The sequence below is a fragment of the Falco peregrinus genome, chromosome 9 (genome assembly GCF_023634155.1).
Source record: "Falco peregrinus isolate bFalPer1 chromosome 9, bFalPer1.pri, whole genome shotgun sequence".
Lineage (NCBI taxonomy): Eukaryota > Metazoa > Chordata > Aves > Falconiformes > Falconidae > Falco > Falco peregrinus.
The window spans coordinates 19,451,688-19,473,826 of record NC_073729.1 but is presented as its reverse complement, the minus strand read 5'-3'; the positions used below and the strand labels follow the sequence as shown (position 1 = coordinate 19,473,826).

The following is a 22,139-nucleotide window of genomic DNA, read 5'->3' as shown; positions in this document are numbered from 1 at the left end:
GTCTCCTTTTCACCCTGTTGCCCTGGAACAGGGCCTGCACTTTGTTGGGTGATCAAGGCAGATCTCTTCTATGAAACCAGAGATCTTAGACCCAGAGATCACAGAGGACCCTTGCTGAAGCCCTTCCAGCCAGCTGAGTGAACATGCTGCACAGCCGGCCAAGGGAGGGGGGCGAGGGGATGGATGGAGCCTGGAGTTTAGGCCATTTGTTTTCATTCTCATTTTCATAGCAATAACATCTGGACTGGGTTTGCTGCTTCAGGAGTGTAGTCCTCCTTTCCAAGCTCTGAGATAATCCCTGTTCCTCATTCCCTTCCCAGCCCGGGTCTGTGTTTTTCTTTTTTTTCTTTTTTTTTTTTTCCCTTTTTTTTTTTTTTTTTAATATTGCAGTAGGATCTGAACCCATGAGCAGACAAGGCAGCCCAGAGGAGGCTGGAGCCCTCTCCCATGACCAGGAAGCATCTCTGCTGGGCAGGGTGTCCTAGCTGAGAGCTGCTTTTGCTCTGCAGGGTGGTCTTGCACCTTGTTTGAACCAAACTCAGGATTTTGAGTCCTGTTCTTCATTTATGACCCATTCAGAGGAAGACACGGGCATTCTGGGAGGGAATATGAGGGACCAGGCTGATGCAGAGAGCTTGCTGTCTACAGGAGGCAGTTAGGACCACCATCGCAGTTCCCACTAAATGGGAGTCTCTGCTTTGCTCTGGTGTCCCCCAGTCGGTCGGTACATGTGCATTCGTGTCTGCTCCACACAGCCTGGACTGAGAGGACGTCACTGGGGAATGGTGTGGAGGGACTCCAGGAGTGACAGGGGTCTGCTCGGGCTGCCGGGGGAGGTGTTCAGGCTGGAGTCCACCCACTTGGGTGCCACAAGTGTATCTCTGCACCTGAGAGACCCAGAGGAAGGACTGGGAGGGTCCTTTGCTTTGTGAAAGATTTGTGGGGAGCAAGGGACCTGACTCAAGAAGACAAAGCATTAGCAAGATGCTTCTTTGCCTGGAGGAGGTGGGACAATGAGAAGCAGAAGGGGAAGAGTCAGGGAGGTCAGTAGCTTGCCAAGGTGGGTCTGCAGGAGGGTTGGCGGGGAGGTGAGTGGGTACAAGTGATGGAGCAAAGGCAGTGGAAGTGGGGAAGATATGGGGGGAAAAAGTGTGACTAAAAAAGCCTGTGGCAATGCGGAGGTACCATGTCAGAGCCTTCACAACAGGTATATGCCATGCTGGGAGACTTGCAGGAGGCAAAGTGGATTTTATGACACTATGTTACCCAGAGGTCAGTGATGTTTTCAGCTTCCATGAAATGTAAGTGGGAAATGATGCGGGAGAGAGCAAGGTGCTTCCATGGTGTGAGACGAAGGCGCTGGGTTAGAGCTTCCAACTGCACTGAGACTTTAAGGCTGGCTGGTGGTTTGTTTTCTCTTTAAAGCAGAGGTGGGAGATGGGTCTGTGTCTCACCAGCTGCTGACGTGGACACTTTGGGACTCTTCACAACACAGCCTAGGGACAGCTAGCCTTGTGCAGAGGGCATGGGGAAGGCAGCAGTTTTTCCTGCCTGGAGGCAGCTTGCATGATAACCCCAGTTTGGGAGTGAGCGTTGTTCTGCTGGGCCAGCCCATTCATCTGGTCAGGGAGAAATCTCAGGGTCTGTCCAGGCTCCCTCAGTAGCTCTGCCTGTCTTTCAGGGGGGCATGAGGGGGAGCACGTGCCGCTCTCACCTCGTGACAAGTTGTTTTTGCAACTGGCTGGGATTCAGCATCTCCAGCACATCCCCTCTTAACGCTTCCTATCTGCTCTATCAGTTCTCATTCTTCCTGCCTTTGCTGGATCCTGGAAGTGGTTCTGCCTTTCTAATCTGAGGACCCTCTGTCCCTGCCAGCCAGGCCTTGGGAGTTAATAAGTACAAAGACTAATTACTTCTGGTGCTGCCGTGCAAAGCTGAAGATCTTTCCCCTCCTCCCAAAAGTTCCCTGAAGATAACAAAGGTTGCAACCATCGACAGAAATCTTTCAAACAATTCGCTCCAAGACTTCAGAGCATGGGGTTGGCCCCTGCTGTCACTGTGGGTCCTGGCCATGAGGCAGGGCAGGGCTGTAGATGACACGGACACCTAGCAGAAGCTGGGACAGAGAATTGCTCCCCATGTGGCATCTGCAGCGGTGCTCTGCAATGGATGGAAGGATCCCCATGGCTAACTTGCCTGCAGCTGAGACCGGGAGGGGAGCTGCCCCGGGGTGCAAAGGCTCGGAGGGGATACCGCTGCCCGGAGGAGAGCCCAGGGCAATGGCAAGGTAGGATGTGATGGGAAATGTGAGGGAAGGACCAACCTGGAAAACAGGGTGACCTGTGAGGATGGTTCTTGGTCCCATGTCACCAAAATTGCAGTGCTGTCAATGCAGAGGTGGTTGTGGGATCTGCTGTGAGATTGGGGTAACAGCAGGAGTGCTTTGCCTGTTTTGTTCCCAGCAGGCAGATGTGCTCCCAGGGATGGGGACAACGTGCTGTGCACCCCCTGGACAGAGGGGCTCCTGCAGGCACGGGTGGTGATGCAGGAGGGAGAATGGTGTGTTCCCACTGCTTTGCAGAGGATGCAGATCTGGGCAGCCACATGACTGCTCTTATCTGCTGGGAACGCTGCCCTGCTCCCGCAGCCTCCTGGAGACAGCACCTGGGAGGATGAGCTGGCTGAAAACGGGAGCCACAGCATCCAAAGGTCGAAGCTCAGTAATGAGACCGACTGTCTTATTCACGTGAGGGTATGGAAAGACCAGTGCTTTCCCTGAACCCTGAGTTTAAAGATCCCTGATCCAGTCCTACCACTGCCCCACCACTAATGACCACAGGCCTGTCATCTCCGGGCACGTGGTGGGATCTCAGGATCCTGAGTCGGGAGCCCCGCATCGGGACATGGACGGGTCTGAGGTTTGCATTTGTGCCCTGGGTCTTCCACTGGGCTTGCAAACTCTTCCGTGGAAGAACGGCCCTGGATCTTTACTGGAGGGGAGGCTGGCGGGATCCCCGGTGGGATCTCCTGCTGGGGCAGGCGCAGCTCAAGGGAAAGCACGAGGTGGCGGAGGAAGCCGCTGCACCTGGTGGCTCAGGGGACGGGACACCCGCCCCGGTGGGGCTGCCGGACCCCCGCGCCCCCCCGCTGCCGGCCCCGCCGCTCCCCCCGGCCCCGCCGCCGCGCGCAGGCGCGCCCCCTGCCGCACGAGCCGCGCCGGGATCACGTGGTGCCCCGCGGCCCCCCCCACCCCCCCCGGCGGCGGGAGCGCGTCCCTCAGGCGGGGCCGCAGCGCCGGGCTCGGCTCCGGCTCTGGCCATGGGGGCGGCGGGCGCTGCCCCCGCCGTGAGCAGCGGCGCCGCCGGTGGGACCCAGCATGCGGCGGGGGTAGGTCCGGGACCCCGCGGGCGGGGGGCGCTGCGGGCTGGCGGGGGGAGGCCGGGCCTACCCCTCCCGGCAGGCAGGGCCGGGACCGGCGGGGCGGGGGGCCCGTACGCGGCGTGTCGAGCTGCCTGCGGCCGAGGCTCGGGGCGGGACCGGGACCGGGACCGGGGGGGCCCTGGGGCGGGAGGGCACGGCGGGGGGCACCGGCCGCTGCGGTAACGCGGCGCCGTGGGTTTGCCCGGAGGCGCGGGGGTGGCGGGGCTGCGGGACCCCCGGGGGAGAGCGGGCGCCGCTGCGCAGGGCCGGGGGAACCGGGGGGACCGGGGGGACCCCCCGGCTCTTCCGACGGGAAATACCCGCGTGGGATCAGCGCTGCAGGAGCGTGGGGCCCGCTGGAGAAAGTGCGGAGCCTGCACATTTTTTTGCTTTTTCGACAGAAAGCAACTTCAGAACCTTCTGAGCTTTGGTGCTTTTTTTTATATTTTATTTTATTTTCCCCCTTGTTTAAGTTTGCGTTTCCCCTGTCAGTGTGGGACCTTTGGGGTACAGCAGGTTTTTCCGGGAAGGACGGCCACCAGTCAGACCAGCAAGTGCCTGCGGTGGGGCTTTGGTCCCTGAGGGTGTTTTCCAAGCCCCCGGCTGGATGCTGGAGATGGGGCTGGGCTGGGCAGGAGCCCCCGCAGCCCGGGATCCCGGGGGGATCCCGGGGAGATCCCGTGTGCACGGCGTGGCGGGTGTGCTGCTGCGTCCTGGAAGATGGGAGGATTTTTCAGGAGAGGAATTTAGGTCCCTTGGCATGACGGAGTGTGGGTGGCACTGTTTTGTTCCTCCGTGTCCTCCCGCTTTCTTCCACAGCGCGTGGAAATACACTGGGATACCTGTCTCCCAAGACAAACAACTTTCATCTGAGAACATGAGAGTTATAAAGAAACAATGCTGTGTTTTTCTTCCTGTTATTTATGGGTTATGTTGGCTGTCACACTAGTTTAGTGGACTGGTGAAATGGCCCTTTTCCTTGCTGCTTTTCTTTTTTTATTTTTTTTTTTCCCACTAGCTGCTTGGGTTTGACTCTAGCTGTTGCTCTATGCTCTGATTTTTGTTTCGCTCTGCTCACCGAAGCTGGAGCTGCTGGGACTGGCTGGATCCCTCCTGGCATGCTTGCTGTCTAATGCAGGAGTACCTGGAGGGAGGTGCTCTCTGCAGCTTACCGTCATCTCAAAAGTCCACAGCAGGGAGGGCTTCCGCTGTGCCACCTGAGAAACGGTTTAACTGTTGAACAGACCTCTCTGTTTGGCATGCTTCACATGCCCCATGGCAAATCCATTGCAGAGAACCTCCCCTGAAGTCTGGGATGAATCGGTCTCGTTAAGTCTGCACCTTTCTTTAACGGGTAATTCTCTTGCTTGATCCTTCTCCCCTTCCATAGTGTTTGGAGCCTTTGGAGACCTCCTCATCCTGTTAGCGATGTCACTGTTTAGGTAAGTGATCCGTGTTAGCTAGTCTTGACCTTTCTAAACAGTTTTGTTTCTTCTGTGCAGTTCTGCCTTGCCCCTGATCAACCCAACGGGCCAACAGAGCAGCCTGACTGGATGCAGCAGGCACTGTACGCTCTGGACACCACGTAGTTCACACTTGCTCTCTCGCACCTCACACTGTAGATGCCTGCCAGCCCAGGAGTTCCGTTTGTGGCTCCCTCAGTCAGGTGTATCCCTCCATGTCTGTGCATATTGCTTTTTGTCACGCAGTGCCACGTGCTGAATAGCTCAGGGTGCTCTTTGCTTGGAGGCATTGTCTGTCCTTTTTCCTCTGGCCAAAACTAATTTCCTTTTCTTGCCCTTTCCCCAACACACCCTTTTATGTTATTTTCCACACTTCCAAATGTAGTAGTATCACCAGGGTGAGCCTCCTTTTCTAGATCTTCCCAGTGAATGTTCAGTAAAACCAGGGGAAGACAATGGGTGCTAGTTAGTTTCTATCCTTTCCTGCCTCCTTAGCACTGCTGTGTGACCGTCCTTCTGGTGCTTTCACTTGTTTTTGTTCAACAAAGAGGTCAACAAAATCTGTGATACCCACTTCATGCCTGCCTCCCACAGTTCTGTAGTCCAAATACTGTCCAGTTGGCATGGAATGGCAGCAGGGGTGATCCTGTGCTCCCTCCTGTCTTCTGAGGGTTCAGAGAGTTTTCCCCGTGTGCTTTTCCACATGCTTTCTTGTGGCACCTGAGCTGCATTAGCTGGTAGCTGCTGCTGCTTTCCTTCTTTGGAAGATGACTATGGACAACTGTTGTCCTGAATAGCTTGAAGTGGGGGCAGGATGGGCAGAAAGGGAACAATTTGAGTAGGAAAGGTGGTAGCACCATGCTGCTGCCAGGGGACATAGCCTAGGAGGAAAAAGGCCTGTCAGTACTCGGGTTCATGGTTTGACTGCCTTTTGTGTTGAGATGGGGGTGAACAAGGCTCAGTTGAGCTGCACGTGGCTGAGGAGATAAGCCCAGTATGGGACTGAAGTCAGAGCGAGGGGGAAGAGTGTGGCCTGGCTGGAATACAGGAGGTAGGGCAAATTCAAGAGAGGAAAATACAGAGACTGGGAGGAGGGAAGAAGAGAATGTGAACCTAAGCAAAAGAAGGTGATCGTTTCTCTGCAGGAGAAAGTAGTGGGCAGGAAGCAGTAGTCAGGAGCTGTTGGTGCTGTGCATGGAGGACAGCACCACAGCTCAGCTGAAGCTTGTGATCTGGAGATAACTGGCAGCAGGTTAATCTGTCTTGCAGCGTGTGTGTGTCCTGCTGAGTGGCTGGACATGATAGAAAGCTTCCATGTGTGAGAGGCTTGGTCGTGCTCCCGCTGACTTCAAATGGCAAGTGACCATGTGAGGACAGTTCAGTGCATGAAGAAGGGGCGATGCACGTGCTCTAGGCAACGCTATGATTGTCGTGCCCTGTCACGCAGACACTCAAGCCTACGTGTTCCTCTCAAAAGACCCCAGCAGCTGCAAAGCGTACTAAATTCATCAGCCTCTTCCAGGGTCTCTGTTAGTCTGCTGACAGCTGACAAAGTCCTACTGAGCACTGGGGAACAGCGTCCTGGGTGGCTCTTCTGGTCTCCTCTTTCTAGGACATCCGTACTTGCCAGCCACTGGAACTAAAAAACAGGGCTTCGTCTCAGCTCAATGGAAATACAGTGTCAGACAGCTCTGTGGAGGACTTTGATGGGAAACCAGTAGGTTAAAAATGGATCCTTCCCCTCTGAAGCAGAGTTGGGGGAGAGGAAGGCTGGATTGGTGGTGGAGGGGATTAGGATCTGTAGATTGCTGGGGAATGGGACAGCTGTACTTGCTTTTTCTTGCTACTCTCCTTCAGTTGGGGAAGCAGTGTCTCTGAACTTAGGTCTACTGGGTGTAAACTGGAGTCCTAAACAAGCCTGTTGCAGTCTGTTTCTCTCTGAAAGCAGGTGAGCATGAAGTTCCTGGAGCAGCTGTCCATAGTTCTGCTTTATCCTGAGTTAATAGTGTTTGGGACGTGCTGGTTGAGAAGGGTTAAAAAAAATAAAAACCCAATCAGAAGTTACTAATAGCATTGCTTTGCCTACTAAGTTTTGTGTGTCCAGAATTGTCTGTGAGGGAGTACTCGCTGTTGAGAAACCAGCCCTTAAAAGGAGCGCAGGCTGGGCGTCTCAACCTGGATTTGGTGTTATTCTTAAAGATCCCAGGATAGGAGTGGAGATTTCCCCCAAGGTTTTTATTTTGAACGGTCACCTCCTCTCCTGTTGCTGGAAACAGTTCATGCCAAAAGGGTGAAGCACTTCAGCAGGAAGGCAGTGCCTGTGTGCAGAGTGAAGGGGCTGGTGCAGCTGCTGCTGCCCTCTTCGTACGCTGTCACCCTCCTTGCCTTCCTTCAGTGCCTGTCGGAGGCTGCAGGTGGGTGTGTTGTGTTGGAGGAAGGCTGGAATTAGCCACATGTAAAGTTTCACTGTGCTGGTACCCCACAGCCAGGCCAGTTTTGAGGAAGACAGTCAGAAGCAACCAGCTGTGGGACACTGGAAGCCACTAATGCCATCCAAAGGCAGCAAGGAGGAGCCAGAGGCCGGGTGGCAGGATGCTGGAGGTGTGGATGAGACCCAGTCCACTGAGCAGCTCAATGTGTCGCGTCTACGCAGCTCCTCGGTGGAGATCCGCGAAAAGGGGTCTGAATTCCTGAAGGAAGAGCTGCACAAAGCGCAGAAGGTAAGGCCCAGAGTTTGTGAGAACACTCGAGGATGGTAGCACAGATTTGAGCAGCGAGGGTTTTCCTAGAGGTGATGCCAAGGGGAGCAGGGTCTGAATGTGGCTGCGATGCAGTCTGGAGCAGGCAGAAGAAGAGAGGTTTGGTTGAGGGGTCCATAAAGTGCTTTGGACAAGACATCAGTCGGTAGGCTGACCCAAAGCCTCTATGCTGACATCCAAATTAGTCCTGGAAACCTGCTGCAGAAAGCAGCTTGAGGCAGGCAGTGCTTGCTATGGAGTCTCCTTGGAAATGGCACATGAGCAGTTCCAGCCTGAAAAGCCTGCTGCAACTTGTGGAGGGATGCCTTTGGTCGCACAGAGTGTGCTATGGAGCTTAGTTACAGCAGTCTTGGGCCTGTGGTGGGGAGGAAGGATTGTGGTAGACAGGTGGGGGCAGGCGTCAGCACTGCTGGGGCCCACCGTGAGCTCACACGTCCCTCCATTTCCTCAACAGGAGCTGAAGCTGAAGGACAAAGAATGCGAGAGATTGTCAAAAGTCAGAGAGCAACTGGAGCAGGAACTAGAGGAGTTAACAGCTAGCCTATTTGAAGTACCACCCTCTTCCTTTTCCCATCATTTCTTAAGCTAAGCTTATGTCCAACTCCTTTAAGACAATCTTTCCCTGAACTTCCATCCATCTCCTCCCACAGTTTCCTCCTTTCCTCTGTTGTTCTTTCCCACTTGGAGAAGCAGAGCTGGGCAGTGCTGCAGGCAGAGCCTCAAGGCAGAGGGGCATGTAGCTGCTCCTGTGGAGCATTTGCATGCATTTCTTTCCCCTTCTAGCAGCTGTGGGGTGGCATAAAGAGCACAGTAGTTCTGGGTCTGTACATCTGATAGCCAAAACAGATGGGGGGGGGGGGTGCCTGTAGCTGGAGCTAAGCATAGCTCCCTGTCCCCCTCCTGTGCCTGCTCTGGAGTCTGGACAGCAGCCGCTGTGTAATACAGATGATTCCCTGGCTCGTGTCAGCCCTCGCTGGGAGTGGGAACAAGCAGGGTGTCCTCATATACTCTGCTGCAGTGTGTTCAGAAGGCCTGTTGGTTGTTTCTTTTGTAACTTAACTCTTGCCAAGCTCTATCCTGGCAAAATCCCATTTACTAGCAGCTCTAATGTCTGGATCTGACTTGGCAGTGAGGAAAGCCAGAGCCTATCTGTACCCTTGAAACACAGGCTGGTGCTGTGTGTGAGGGCCAAAAGAGCATCCCTCTCCTGGAGATAACGGCTGCCTGGGCTCAGGGTGAACTTAAAAGATAACGTAGCTGAGGGCCATCCCCTTCCTTTGGTGGCCTTGGACAGACCGCTTCTAGGCAGTGGCTGAAGGGATGCCCCAGCTGAGATTCGCACTGCTCCCCCCCTCCTGTGGAAAAAGCTTTTAAGCTAGCCTCTGCCGTGTGTTCCCACGTGAGCTACAGCTCCTGCTGCGTTGCAGCCATGCCCCGAGCAGTGAGGGTGGCTGCTCCGCCAGGGAAGTGGGAGCAAAGTGCGATAACAAGCCCGGCAAGAGCAGTGACCTTGCCAGTGAGGAGCCAAGACATGGAGCAGCCAGTCTGGATCAGGATCAGTGCCACAGATGGCATTCAGGGACAGAAAACAGCCCAGTGACCAGACAGCAAGTCTACAGTGACAGTGCAGGCCTGAGGTCAAGTCAGGAAGCCAAGCGAGTGAGTCTGAGGCAAGGTCAGTCGCAGAGGGGTGCAGATGCAGGTGCTGCACAGCTGTGATGTCACGTGTGTGGGTGCTAGTGCTAAAGCCTCAGCTTTAAAGCAGTTCCCAAGGGCGAGGAAGGGCAGGCCCCAGCTTTTAGCTTTCGTCACAGCAGCCCGTATCAGTGAAAGAGATGACCTTGGACTCAGCCAGCTAAACTCTTTAATTTAGCCAGCTACACTCCTAGAAGGAGCAGGCACTCCAGGCTCTGGCACTGAGCCTGCTCTGGGAAATTCTGGGGGCAGGTTCTTCACAGCTGACTGAGTAAAACCCTCAAATGTGGCAGTGGTGTCTGTCCCTCTGCTTGCTTGCCCAGAGCCTGCGATGCGGCAGAGCTTTGGCCTGCCCTGGTGGCTTTATGAATTGGGCTTGCAGCAGAGACTAAAATTCTCTCTGGTCCAGGAAGCGCACAAGATGGTGAGAGAAGCAAACACTAAACAGGCGGCGTCAGAGAAGCAGCTGAGGGAGGCACGGGGGAAGGTGAGAACTGCACTCTCTGGGACTTGATCTCTGTGCTAGGTCGGTGCCGTCCCTGCCCAGCCCGGCCGTGGTGCTGCTTGGTGGCTGGAGGGGAGTAAAGTGCTGCATCTCGGTCTCTCTGAGATGCTGCTTTTGCTCTGTTTGCTCTCCAGCTCACACTGAGTGAGGGGGAACCACAGAGAAATGATACGCTGTTCGATTGCTGCAGTGGTGGGGAAGGTAGAGCAGGGGGCTGGGTGGTGGGAATTTCCTGGCAAGGCTGCTGCTCAGCTGGTTCCTTCTTGAGGACAGAAGTTTCTTCTGGGTTATTAGGTCTGAAGAGAGCCTGGGGCAAAATACACTCAAACTGAGGAGCACAGGGATGGGTTCCCAAACAGCTGCTGCTGAGCCCTGTGTAAAATTTTGGGTGATGGTGGGCATTTGGGATAATGGGGTGAAGGCTTCATGTCTTTGTGGGCTCGTAGCTGGTTCCCTGTGGCTTTAGCATTTGGTGGGGTGCAGCAAGCTCAAGCTCAGCAGTGCTGGAAGTGCAGTTGACTCTTGCCTTCTCTCCTCAGATCGACATGCTGCAGGCAGAGGTAACGGCTCTGAAGACGCTGGTGATCACATCTACACCTTCCTCTCCAAACCGGGAGCTGCACCCTCAGCTCCAGAGCCCTTCCAAAGCTGTCTTCAGGAAGGGCCACGGGCGAAATAAAAGCACCAGCAGTGCAATGGTCTCGGCTGCCAGCCAGAACGTGACTCCAGAGCCAGTCAGTCATGAGCGCAGAGAGGTGGGTGAGGGCCACTCGCTGCCACTGTGCTGGGGGAGCCCTGCGGCTTCTGACTCGGGCTTCCTGGAGAGCTTTGTGGTTTCAGTGTTGGGAAAAGCTGTTTGTGCAGAATGTGGCTTGTTCCCTAAATTTGTGCTGAGACAGGCTCTGGAGGGTTTCCGTTTGCAGAGATTTCCTCTTCTGGGAAGGATGTTAAAGGCTGCGTCAGGACAGCTGCTAGAGGAAGCAGCTGAGGGATGGGATCCCTGGAAGGCACAGACAGATCTGGGAGTGGATATGTCAGGAGTTGCTGAGCAGAAGTCAGTCATTTGCTGCATCTTGGCAGCTGAGTCCACTACCTGTTCTGGCATGATTTGTGGTTGTTTCTTCTCTCTGCCTAGTTTGGCTTGGACACCAGGACACCTCCATCAACTTGTAGTCTCTGTCACTTGTTCTCTGTTCTTGGGCATGTCACTGTTCTTCCTCTTCTTTGCAGAGCCTGTATTCAATTAATTATATTTAATTCCTTCCTCACTGGAAGGAACTGGGGAGAGAAGTGCACAAAGCGTTTGTGAATAGCTTTTAAACAAACTCTGTTTAATTCCCTTTGGAGATCCTTTAATAGTCCCCCCCCCCTGCCGTGACCATGGGTGTAAGTAACGCTCCTTCTGGCTAACAGGACCTTTCCTCCTGGGAACTTTCCACTAGCCACATGTACACAGCTGTCTGGGGAGCAGAAAGGAGGCAGCTTATGGCACTGGGTCAGGAAGAATGAAAATGGGTGAGAATATGGTGGGGTAATAGTGATTATTTTGGGAGCCGCAGCCTCTGTCATGAAGAATTGGTGAGGGAACATGAAGGCACCTGGTCACTTGGCTTGAGTGAGAACGTCTGCAGAAGGGCCACTCGTGAAATTAATCCTCTTGCCAAACAGGACCGTGCTGGCAACACTAGTAACATTTGCTTTTGGCAGTGGATTCAGTGACTGTGCCTTGTCAGCTTCTGCGCAGTGCTCTTGTGCTGGAGTTTAGATGAAATGCTTTGGGCAACAGTGGCTGTAGCCATTGCCCTGAGGCAGCAATAGCAACAAGAGATGAAGATCTTTAACTCTGTTCACAGGCAGAGAGGAAAAGGCTATGTCAGAAGGGAAGCCAAAGGAAAAAATCAGTTCAGTAACTGTGAAGGCCTGTTGCACTGATCTCTCGTGGTCAAGCAGATAACAGGCCAGATACACTGGAAGCTGGAGTCAAATGCAGTCAGCTAGAATCTGCTTGAGGGCTGAGAAGAAAAAGGTTTTAATCTTTTTAAGGGCTTGTGACCTCTCCCAGTGCTAACCATTCCTCCAGTCAAAGCAGAGGAGCTCCAAACCGAATGGCCAGTTCGGTGAACCACTGGCAGAAGTTGCCCTCTGCCTCTGGTAAGCAGAGATAACTTTTACCTACTGGGTAGTTCATTTTGCTGTTCTTGGCTCAGTCTCGACAAAGCTCATGTTGGCGACCTTTAAAGAAATGCTAGCTCTTGTAAGCAACTTGCTTCTTGGATATTGGGACCTGTCATTTCTTCTTGCAGGCAACTTCCATGTAGTGCAGATATCCTGGGGTTTAAAATCCCAGGTCTACAGCTTCCAAAGTGACTGATAATTTTATGTATCGAGGATGGGGTGGTTTTTAGTGAACTTGTTAGTTTCTGTCTCTCGAATTCCTCAGTGGCCTATGTGAGAGGTGATAAAAGGGAACCTGGCGTTCAGAGAGTTGGTGCTTGGTGCTGTATGGAAAAGATGTGCCCGGTCTTAAAATAGGCCTAAGAATGACAGAATTTCTGTTGCCTTTTTGCACGTCAGCCTGAGGTCAGAAGTGTGGCTTGTGGCCCTGTGATGTCTTGAGCAGCATGCTTCGTTCCCTGGAAGGGAGGACTTGAGCCTTTCTTTGTAACTTCTGTTTTGTCTCATGTTTTTTACCTCCCTTTCTTGCCTTTCTAAAGCTTTTCCTTCACTGTCTGTCTCTTCCTCTGCCCTCCAAGTCTGGGTTACCCGCTCTCCTCTCTCTGCTCCTTTGTATCATCCCCGGGAAGGCTATCCACCTCACCTACGAACCAGGCTGGCAAGTCCTGGGGGCAGATGCTTCCTCCTCCTTGCGGCAGGTAACCTGGGGACAGGTGGGACCCATTACCTCTCACACTTCCAGCCTTTCAGTTCTAGCTTCCTTTTATGCTAATGTCCTTTTTTTTTTCCTTCTTTTTTTTTTTCCTTTGTTTTTGTTTTTCCATCTTATGGCTCTGAAGCTGTCTCCTGGTACCAGGTGAGCAGTCTCCATATCGCAGAGGGAGCATTCTAGAACCCAGACTTTTTCAGCTCTGTTCATTCACTCATGTTCTTTGTGTTGCTGAGCAGTTTCTTTAGTTTGTTTTTCCTTTCAGCAGCTTTAACAGGATTTGCTGACCTTTTATGTAGGCAGCAATTTGTTTATTCTCTGAAGATGTGTTTGTGCATAACTTAGGGTGAAAGGATTAAGGTGCCCTGTCAGTTGGGTTGGTGGTTCGGCTAATGATCCGTCTGGGGTTTAAATGTCAGGTCCCAGAGAGCCTCCAGGACTGACGTATTTTCAGCCAGACAGGGATGGCCGGGGGCAGCCTTCATGCTGGTTCAGGGGGTGGGAGCAAGCTCTGTCCTGGGTCCCGTGCTGCTGAGCAGTGATAACACTTGCGAGCCCAGCTGTAAAAGGCAATGAATAGACATTAGAATGAGGAAAGCTATTCCTACTCCTTGAGTTCCCTTTGGGAGACCTCCTTTCCTACACTTGGCTTGCCTCTGCGAGCCTGTATGGCTGCCCAGTGTTCCCATTAACTTCTATGACTCCCCTGACCCCAGAGTTCTGGGCTTGGAGTGGTCTTTAAAGGGCTGGCGTACCCTGTGAGCTCATACTTGGGCTCACTGAGTGTAGTCCTGCTGATGGCTGTTAATTAAATAGCTTTTACCAATTCATCCTTTTCTGCAGTAATCCTTTTCTTCCAGAAGGGTTCTGCCTCCTGTGCCCTGGGTGCATTGGCACTGTGCTTTGCCCTTCAGCTGCTCTCGTCATTCATGCTGTGGGCTGAGTGGGCACTTGGTCTGTTTGGTGGTTGTGTGATGGCTTTCCTGCAGCGGAGGTGCTGCCCTGTCCTGGAGGAAGATGGGATAGGGAGGTGCCTGCAGGTTTCTGGCAGAATAAGCCCAGTATGGCTGTGTCAGTCTGGTGCTGAACGACTGATGGGCGAGAGATGAACGGTCCCCAGAGCAAGCCACCTTCCCTCAGACATTTCTGTGATGTCTGAGCCCTTCCCGATACCAAAGCAAATGTTTTGTATTTAGGTTACCTGCATAGTAACAGATACCTTCTGATACGGTACCTCTCCCTCCACCTACCCTCCCTCTTCCCGCCCCTCTTGGACACTTTCTGCAGGTCGACTCCATTTTATTTGCTGAGTTCCAGGCCTGGAAGGAATCTCCAACCTTGGATAAATCCTGCTCCTTCCTGGACAGAATTTACCGTGAAGATGTAGGACCTTGCCTGGACTTCACGAAGCAGGAGGTGAGTGCTGGAAAAGGAGGACCAAGACTCTGTAGTCTGGCAGCACCTTTACGGAGGTGACCTTTGCACATCTGTATCTGCACTTGTTTCTTTTTGCTGCAGCTGTCGGAGCTGGTGCGCGTGGCTGTGGAGCAGAACACCCTCACTATTGAGCCGGTTGCTTCCCAGACATTGCCTGTGGTGAACGTGTCAGCAGAGGAGTGTGGTGGGCCAAAGTAAGGAACTGTGCTTGTGCTCCCTTGTCCTCTCCTTGCTGCCGGTCTTTTTGTACCATCTGGTGGAGTTTGGCCAGGCCTCGCTCAGTCAGCTGAGGTGAGCGGTTCAAAGGGCTCAGCGGAGTGTTCTCCTAGCCTCCAACCAGTGGTAGTTTAGCTCGACTCTTTGCATGACAAGGGGAATTATCTCTGCTTAGCTGATGCACTGTAGCTGGCTGTTTTGGGGAATAACCTAGTGATGCGTTAGTGCCCTTGGCTTGGAAGAGGATTTGGGTTTTTTTCTCCCCCGTAAGGCAGCAATTCGTTTAATGTTCTCTGAAGGTGTGTTTGTGCATAACTTAGGGTGAAAGGATTGAGTCAGAGCTGCATTATCTCATGTTCTTGCATCTTGTGGTGAGGTTTGAGCTCACCTTGCACTCCTGACCTTGCTGGTACATCAGGCAGGTTTGAGCCTCGGTCAGAAGAGATCTGTTCTTGCTGCATTCATCTTCCCCACCTAATGCTGTAACCTTGCCATCAAAATTGGGGCTATGTTTGCTGCAGAGCTTGTGTGACTGTATCGGATGTGACAGACAACTTGAGATTGCCTCAAAGAATAGGAGCACTAGCAAGAGTAACATGATATTCCGGATGAAATTAGGGGATTTTATTCAGCTATTGCATTTACGTTTGGTCAGGGCTCTTGGTCTTTGTTCCGTCCAGCAGAGCACCTCCTAAGCGAAGGTGTTCTTGTAACAGTAAATGCTGCTTGCGTGCAGGTTTCCTACTTTTTATCTCAGGCAAATTATTCCATGAGTATGTGTCAGGTCCATTCCAAGAACAACCCATCCTGTGTTTATCTTTACTGGTTTCCTTTTGAATTTTTTTTTTTTTTTTTGTGTCTTCACAGTGGGTTCTGGTCACAAATTGTAACGTAAGTGTTTATTTTTTAGTTAGTGATCAAAGATCTCTAATCCATTAACAAGTTACTAACTTAGTGCGATTTAGCAGCTTTGAGGCCAGAGCTGAACTAAGCTAACTTTTTAACCCTGTTCAATTTCCACCCAAGCAGGATGGGCAGGAATTTTGCTATTAACAATAAAGGACCCAAGAGTTGCTTGTTCCCCTTTGTTTCCCAGATGCAAAACACTGATTTTTAAGGCAACTTTGGACGTGCTGTGGACCAGAAAGGAGAAAGTTGGGGTCCCTGCCCAAGCTGGGACCTACCAGACCTACTGGTCTGTACCCTACTGTACAGACTTTAGTGCAACAGTTCGAGGAGCCTGGACAGGCAGGGACCGAGTTGGTTGCTGTGTGACATTGCCTGTACATCATCAGAGCAAAATGCTGGCCAGGTGCTTAGGACAGCAGACTTTCATGATGGCATGCACAGCAAAATGCCCCTGGGGTGTGTAGAGTGCTGGAGGGCAGGTGCCTAAATGCTGTGATTTAGGTTACTTCCAGCTACAGCTGTGACAGCTGGGGTTACGGCAAGTGGGACCAGCCGAGCCAAGGGTGACCAACAGGAGGCACTTTGCCAGTCTGCTGCAATGCTCAAACATAGGGCCTCTTAAAATGTCTTGTTTACAGAGTTATTGGTCATCTTGCACCTTCTGAGAATTTAATCTCCTTAAGTTGTGTTAGTATTTGGTCAACGACTGCTGCTCGTGGCCTCTGAACGTTTACAGCCCACGCTTCTACCCTTAGCTAGGATTTGCCTTGGCAGCAGTGGAAAGCAAGCACAGAGACATGCTCAGCCCTCTGAAACATCTGCCTCCTGCGTGCTGTCATCTTGCATGGCCCACAGAGCAGTGTTTCGTGTCTGGGGAGTGATGTCCCTCTTCCCACTATGCAGGCACTAAGTCTCTGGGGAACGTGGTGATGACTAGGCATCAGAAAATTCTGCTTTACTGCTTTAAGTGGTGATGAAGGAAGGGCAACTGGCTGGTGCTGGGAACAGTTTGTCCCGCAAATAACGGAAGGAAATGTCAAAAAAAAAAATCAGCACCCTTGCTGATTACATCTTTTGGTGGTCTCCCTGGGGAGCTGAGCTGTCTTGAAAAGACTATTTTCTTCACTTGGTCTGCAGTCTTACAGTTGTGAAGTCGAGCTTCTTCCCTGTCTACACAAGAAGGGATCGGCTTGTTCTTAGGAGCTGCAGGACTTACCCAAATTCCGCTGAAGTCAGTACAAAGTTACTCCATGTGGCTTCAACTAGAGTAGCTTTGATCAGACTCAAATTAATTAATAGGAGCCTAGCATAAAGGCTGCAGTGTGGCTTGTTTTCAGTCCTCAGCATGAGCAAATTCTGCTCAAATGCTGGATTTACCTGTTTTGAGACCAGGTTTAGTCCCCAGCCAGCATGTTTGCATCCCATCAGGAAAGCAGATACACCTGAGCAGAAGTTCTTCAGCAAAATCCTTGCCTGGAACATGGAGGAGATGTGCTGAGACCAGATGACATTCGTTACACTCTGCTTCAGCCTCACCTCTTTAATTTCTGTGGTTTTGTGTTGGGCTGTCTGCCTGGAAAAGGATACAGCCTTGGTTTGCTTCGGCATGGAATAATTAATGGTTCCAGATATTTAGTCTAAGGTCTCCTAAATTTGCTGTTTATGGAATCTTTCTGGGAGCAAAAGGCTCGTGCCAGCCATGGTTTCTTCAGCTTCATGGTGACTGACTCAGGTCTGGCTTCTGAGCTCCCACTTGGGGATAGTCTTGAGGTTGGTGAGTTGCTGTGCTCTGCTGTGCCACTGGTTTGTTGAAGGCTGAAGTGTTTTTTCCTTTGCCTGCAGGAAATGTGCTCTGAGTGGCCTTCCCAGGACCTGCAAGCACCGCATCATGCTGGGAGATTCTGGGAATTACTACTACATTTCACCATCCTGCAGGGCCAGGGTGAGTCCTTCACCTTCCCAGGGTGCGTCAACCCTCCAAAATTGTTCCAAGCCCTGAGATGGAGGAGCTCTTGAGGGTCAGCCCTCAAACTGATGAAGACCTGTGGGGCTTGAGTTTGTTCCTGAGGTTGCGGTGGCTCTTGGTCAGTGACTAGGGTACAGGTCTGCAGCCCTGCCTCATGCTCCAGTGCTCTGCCTCCTGTCCCTTCAGGCAACTGTCTTCAGGCTGTTCGCTTTCCATGGTTTGATTCAGTACAAGGCTTCGATTGTTTTGCTTTATTATTATTTTTTTTAGTTCTCCTTTGTAGAACACAGTAATTTTCTACTTTTCAAATGCTGGCCCTTGTTACTGTTCCAGTACAGATCAGTGACTCAAATAGTTATGAGAACAAGCTGTCCTTTCTTTGGAGGGAAGGGAGAAGGTGAATGATTTGTTAATGTTGCTGGTGGGGCTCTAATTCAATGGAGTATTTTAGAAGTTTATTCTTTCCTGAGCTGCATATCAGAAGAGCTGATCCTACAGCATGTGACTATTTCTGAGATAAAAAGTTGGTTTTATGCATGGACTTAGGTTGACTAATTTTTGTCACTTGCACCCAAGTACCCTGATGTGTCGTGAACACTCCTACCTCCCTGCACATACGCTTCCTGCACAAACCTTTAACTCCAAAGATTTTCATTTAGTCAGCAAACAGTGCTCTTTGAAGGAAGATCATGGACTTTGCTGCCATATTTAGTGATTACTTATGTCTCAAATGTGTAGTGGACTGGAGTTCTTCCACAGTGTGTCATATGGACAGCGTGGTGTCTTGGGATGGGATTGCAGCTGTCCAGAATTTGGATTATTTTTTTTTTTATAAACCAGCTTTCTTCCTATCTCTTTCCATCTGATGGTATGTGGTACTATTTCTCAGGTGCTCAACACCAAGAGGTCTCCTGCTGGGTGCTATGCAAGCCTCTTGACAGGCAAAGCAGTTCTGTAACTGACTTGTTTTGTTTTATTTTGTTTTCCCCCCTCTCTCCCTCAGATCACAGCTGTGTGCAACTTCTTCACATACATTCGCTATATCCAGCAGGGCTTGGTGAGGCAGGACGGTAAGAGGGGACAGTAACGGGCTGTGGTGGGGCTGCCTTCTGTGGGCCCCTGGGAGGGGTTAAGAGGTCCTATTCAGTGTCACAAGAATGAGGCCAGCTTGGGGTACCCTGAACTCCCTGAGTTATTGAGAAACAACTAAATGACAAAAGAAAGGCATGGGCGGGAGGAATAGATGCGTCTATTCTTTGCTGGGAGCTTTGTCCTGGGGTGGTGCTGGTAGGGGGTGACCTGATGGGCCTGTCCTGCTGGACCCTCCAGCACATCTGCTTCCCTCACTTGGGGGTGACCCTGGCTGGGCTGCACTGGGAACACAGCATAGGATGCAGTGGTGTCCAGCTCTGCCTTGCTTACTGATTTTTTTGGTGGTTTTTTTCTTCCTGCTCTTCCCCACACCCGTTTTGCTTTACAGTGGAGCTCATGTACTGGGAGGTCATGCGGCTCCGGAGGGAGATGTCTCTGGCCAAACTTGGGTTTTATCCCAGTGAGATGTAAGCAGTGGCCTGAGCACGGAAGGAAGCTGCTCCCGTATGAATGGCTTGTCAAACATGGTCTGCCAGACAGATGAACGCAGCACCTCTCCTGCCATGGGCCTTACTCCTTCCCCACCCTCCTTCTGCCTGAAGCTGATCAAGGAGCAAGAAGCACAAGTTCCACCTTCAGCTGTCCCGCTTCTTCAACTGTGACTGGAATGCAGCTGCCAAGCTACCTGCTCGGAGCTGGGCTGGCCCCGGCTGCTCCGTGGTGGCTGTCTATAGACTGTCCTCTATGGAGTCTCCTATATGCAGTGTATATCCATTTTTTTTTTTTTTTTTTAACTTTTGTTTTTATATGCAGTCTGCTTTGGCGTAGTCTGAGGCCAGCCCTGTGCAGGGCAGGAGTCCTGGACCTTCTTTGTAAGCAAGCCTTTCAGGACAGATGCTGGCTGTCTGTCCATCTGTTCCACTCGTTCTTTGGGGTGGAAGGTGCTGTGCCCAGCCGTGCACCTGCTGACCACTTCCCCCCCTAACAGCCCTGCAAATGCCAGCAGCACGCAATAATCTTATGGAGAGCCGTGAACAGTCTGTTTCAAAGGACTTCCTTGCTCCTTTTAAAGGAGCCTGCAAGAAAAGCTTTCTGCCAACCGAGTCACAAAGAGGGATTTGTTTCCGCTTTTAGCTTGCGATTTGGCACGGGGTGATCCAGGCAGGGGGAACAGCCGGAGCAGAGGCCAGAGCCATGCACCTGGGGCCTTGGGCAGAAGAAGGCGAGCAGGGCAACTGCATTGCTCACAGTTGGCCGCAGCCTGGCTGCAGTCGGTGCAGGATGTGCTCTCCTGGTCTGGAGAATCCACTGCAGTTGTCACAGATGCAGACCTTGACAGGTGGTGCCCTGTGACAGTCCTTGGCGCAGAGGTTGCCCATGGTGCTCTTAGATACGAGCCTTACCCACAGACATGCCTCGGAGCTGTTCCTGCTCTGAGGGAGCTTTGCGCAGTGCTGTTCCCACCGTTTAGATAGAAACCGTGGTCCCAGGCTGGGTTCTTCATGTCTCCAGAAGTAGCATGCCCAGCTGGGCAGTGGCCCAGAGATTTCCTCCCCAGTATTGCATCAGACCTAGAGATGCGTGTCCGCTGGAAAACCCAGCTTCTGGGCTACCCTCCCTGGTGAGGAAATCTGAGCCATGTCTGCGTGCGTGAGGGATGTAGCTGCGGTCCCTGTGTGCCCCTCTGTGCTGGGAGGGATGTTGCCAAAGCTGTTGGCACACTGAGGCCCGCTACAGCTTGAGCTTGGACCCAGGCTTGTCTGCACAGAGCTGTGTTAAAGCCATGACAGTGCTTTGTAGCCAGTTTAGCCTTTTTTGCAGTGACTCTGGAATTGGCTTAGCCACCGCCCACCCTGGGGTTTTCATCTCATGTGGTGTTTCTGCACTCTTGACTGGCACGTCACCCAGTCCCTCTGCCTTCATCATAACTCACCTTAGCATGTTAGTGCCCAGAAACCAGATCACCATCCTCAGCTCCATGAAGTTTCATCCTCTCCCGAGAGATGCTACAGTAGGAACTCTGTCTTCAGTGGAAGAAAAATAACTGAGCTGCTGCGTCCAGGGGAGGGAGGAATAGACAGGGAAGGCAGAAGTTTTGGCTTGGATTCTGATGCGAGGACAGCTTCACAACAGATAAGAGAAAACCTTCCTGCAGAAGACACCCGTGAGCACAAGCTTTCCTGTCACTGAGCACACTCGCAGTATGCTGCTGAGTTGCTCCTCAGGGTACTCCTTTCCTTAGAGCTATGCTGGCAGATGGTGGTGTGTGCCAAGGCTTAGTAGCTATGTGAAACTGGAGCTGACACCCCCAGAGCTGGGAGAGCACGTTCCTGGCAATACATACTAGCTCTGAATCCACCTGCAGCTCAAAGGGCTGACCTCCAGGTCCCTGCTAACACCCCACTTCTGCTTTTGCTTCCTGCAGCTGAGTAACCCAGCTCATGCTGCCCACCCTAGCTAGATGGCTGTGTACGTCTGCTGCTCTTCACCAAAGGGATGTGTTTCAAATGTGGAGTAAAAGCCTGGAAAAAAACATCTCTGGGTAAGAGTCTGGCAGGGTCTTGAGCTAGTGGTGAACCTGCCTCTCTTATGGTGGTGTCTGCAGACTTGTGGCAATTTGACGTCAGCTTTTCCAGAGAAGAAAACAGAAATGGCTTCCCCCAGCTGTAGATTTCAGCTCGGGTAAATTCTATCCCTGGCAGCTTCTTGTACATGTTCTCCCTGGCCTTTTGATCTCTCCTTGTCCTGTGCCATTAGCTGCTACATTGCACAACAGGCGTGGCTGCGTTGCAGCACTGGGAATGAGATGATCTCCCTATGTAGGAGATGCTTTGGTTTGTGGGATTTCCCCCTCCCCCCAGTGTCACTTTGTAAAGCACTTTGAGATGAAAGGAACTAGAGAAATGCATTGTATAAGGTGGTCTTACATTTGAAACAAAGCAGAACAATTTGTAAGTTAATACAAAGTCACTCCGTTAACAGCGGGATGGTTGCACCCTGCTCTTTCATAAAGGAAAATAAACATTTGCTATTAACCTCTTTAAAAAAAGTCTGGTTGCAGTTCTAGGGTTGGGTTGGTTGGGGCACGTGTGCTCGGTAGCCAAGAGAAGAGTCGCGTCTGGCTGGTGTTGTGCTTTGTGCTTCTCTTGCCGCCGTGAGGCCCAAGGGACTGGGGTTTTAATGCTTTTCTTCACTCTGCTCCCGATGCCCCTGTAGCTGGCTGCGCCCGGGCTTCACCAAGGGACTAAGTGATAGTATTTTGGTAGCAACCAGTGGTTTTGTACAGGTATTTCTTCACAGAACGGTTGCATTGGAAGGGACCTTAAGGATCATCTAGTCCACTCCCCCTGCCAGGGGCAGGGACACCCCCCACCAGCCCAGGCTGCTCCCAGCCCCGTCCAGCCTGGCCCTGAGCACTGCCAGGGATGGGGCACCCACAGCTGCTCTGGGCAGCCTGGGCCAGTGTCCCACCACCCTCACAGGGGACACTTGTGACAAGGCCACTGTGGTTCTTGCTAAGGGACACTAAGGTCTCAGCCTGCTCAGCTGTGGTCTGCTTCAGCTGAGTGGCTTGGAGCATTCCGTGGATGTGCTGACTGTCGCAGAGGGTGGTTAACTCGAGGAGGTTCTTCCTTGGGGAACTGAGCCATCTCCTGCTTTTCCTGTAGGCAGGAGGAGGCAGAACTGTGGTGGGAACTTTCTGGAAACTGCCATTCCCAGCAGACCCGTGTGTAGAGTGAATGTCTCTCCTCCCTGGAGACTGGACCATGGGCTCCTTCAGCAGCTCTTCCCT

The 22,139-nt window shown here is 52.2% G+C and overlaps 1 protein-coding gene across 5 annotated transcripts; it reads left to right on the top strand.

The window, feature by feature from the left end:
- Positions 1–1,807: 1,807 nt before the first annotated feature.
- Positions 1,808–21,395, top strand: RAB3IL1 (RAB3A interacting protein like 1). Of its 5 annotated transcripts, none has more exons than XM_013304044.3 (12): positions 1,812–2,287; positions 4,811–4,862; positions 7,369–7,603; positions 8,097–8,192; positions 9,747–9,824; positions 10,382–10,597; positions 14,014–14,142; positions 14,245–14,357; positions 15,247–15,270; positions 17,131–17,230; positions 18,258–18,324; positions 18,735–21,395. In XM_013304044.3, the coding sequence occupies exons 1-12, from the start codon at positions 2,170–2,172 to the stop codon at positions 18,815–18,817; spliced, it is 1,311 nt and encodes a 436-aa protein (XP_013159498.2). In that variant the 5' UTR covers positions 1,812–2,169; the 3' UTR covers positions 18,818–21,395. The 5 variants fall into 5 exon arrangements, with proteins under 5 accessions (XP_027651137.1, XP_013159498.2, XP_055669808.1 ...); XM_055813833.1 differs by lacking the exon at positions 1,812–2,287 and adding an exon at positions 3,232–3,387; XM_027795336.2 differs by lacking the exon at positions 4,811–4,862 and having other exon boundaries at positions 1,808–2,287.
- The last annotated feature ends 744 nt before the right edge of the window (positions 21,396–22,139 follow it).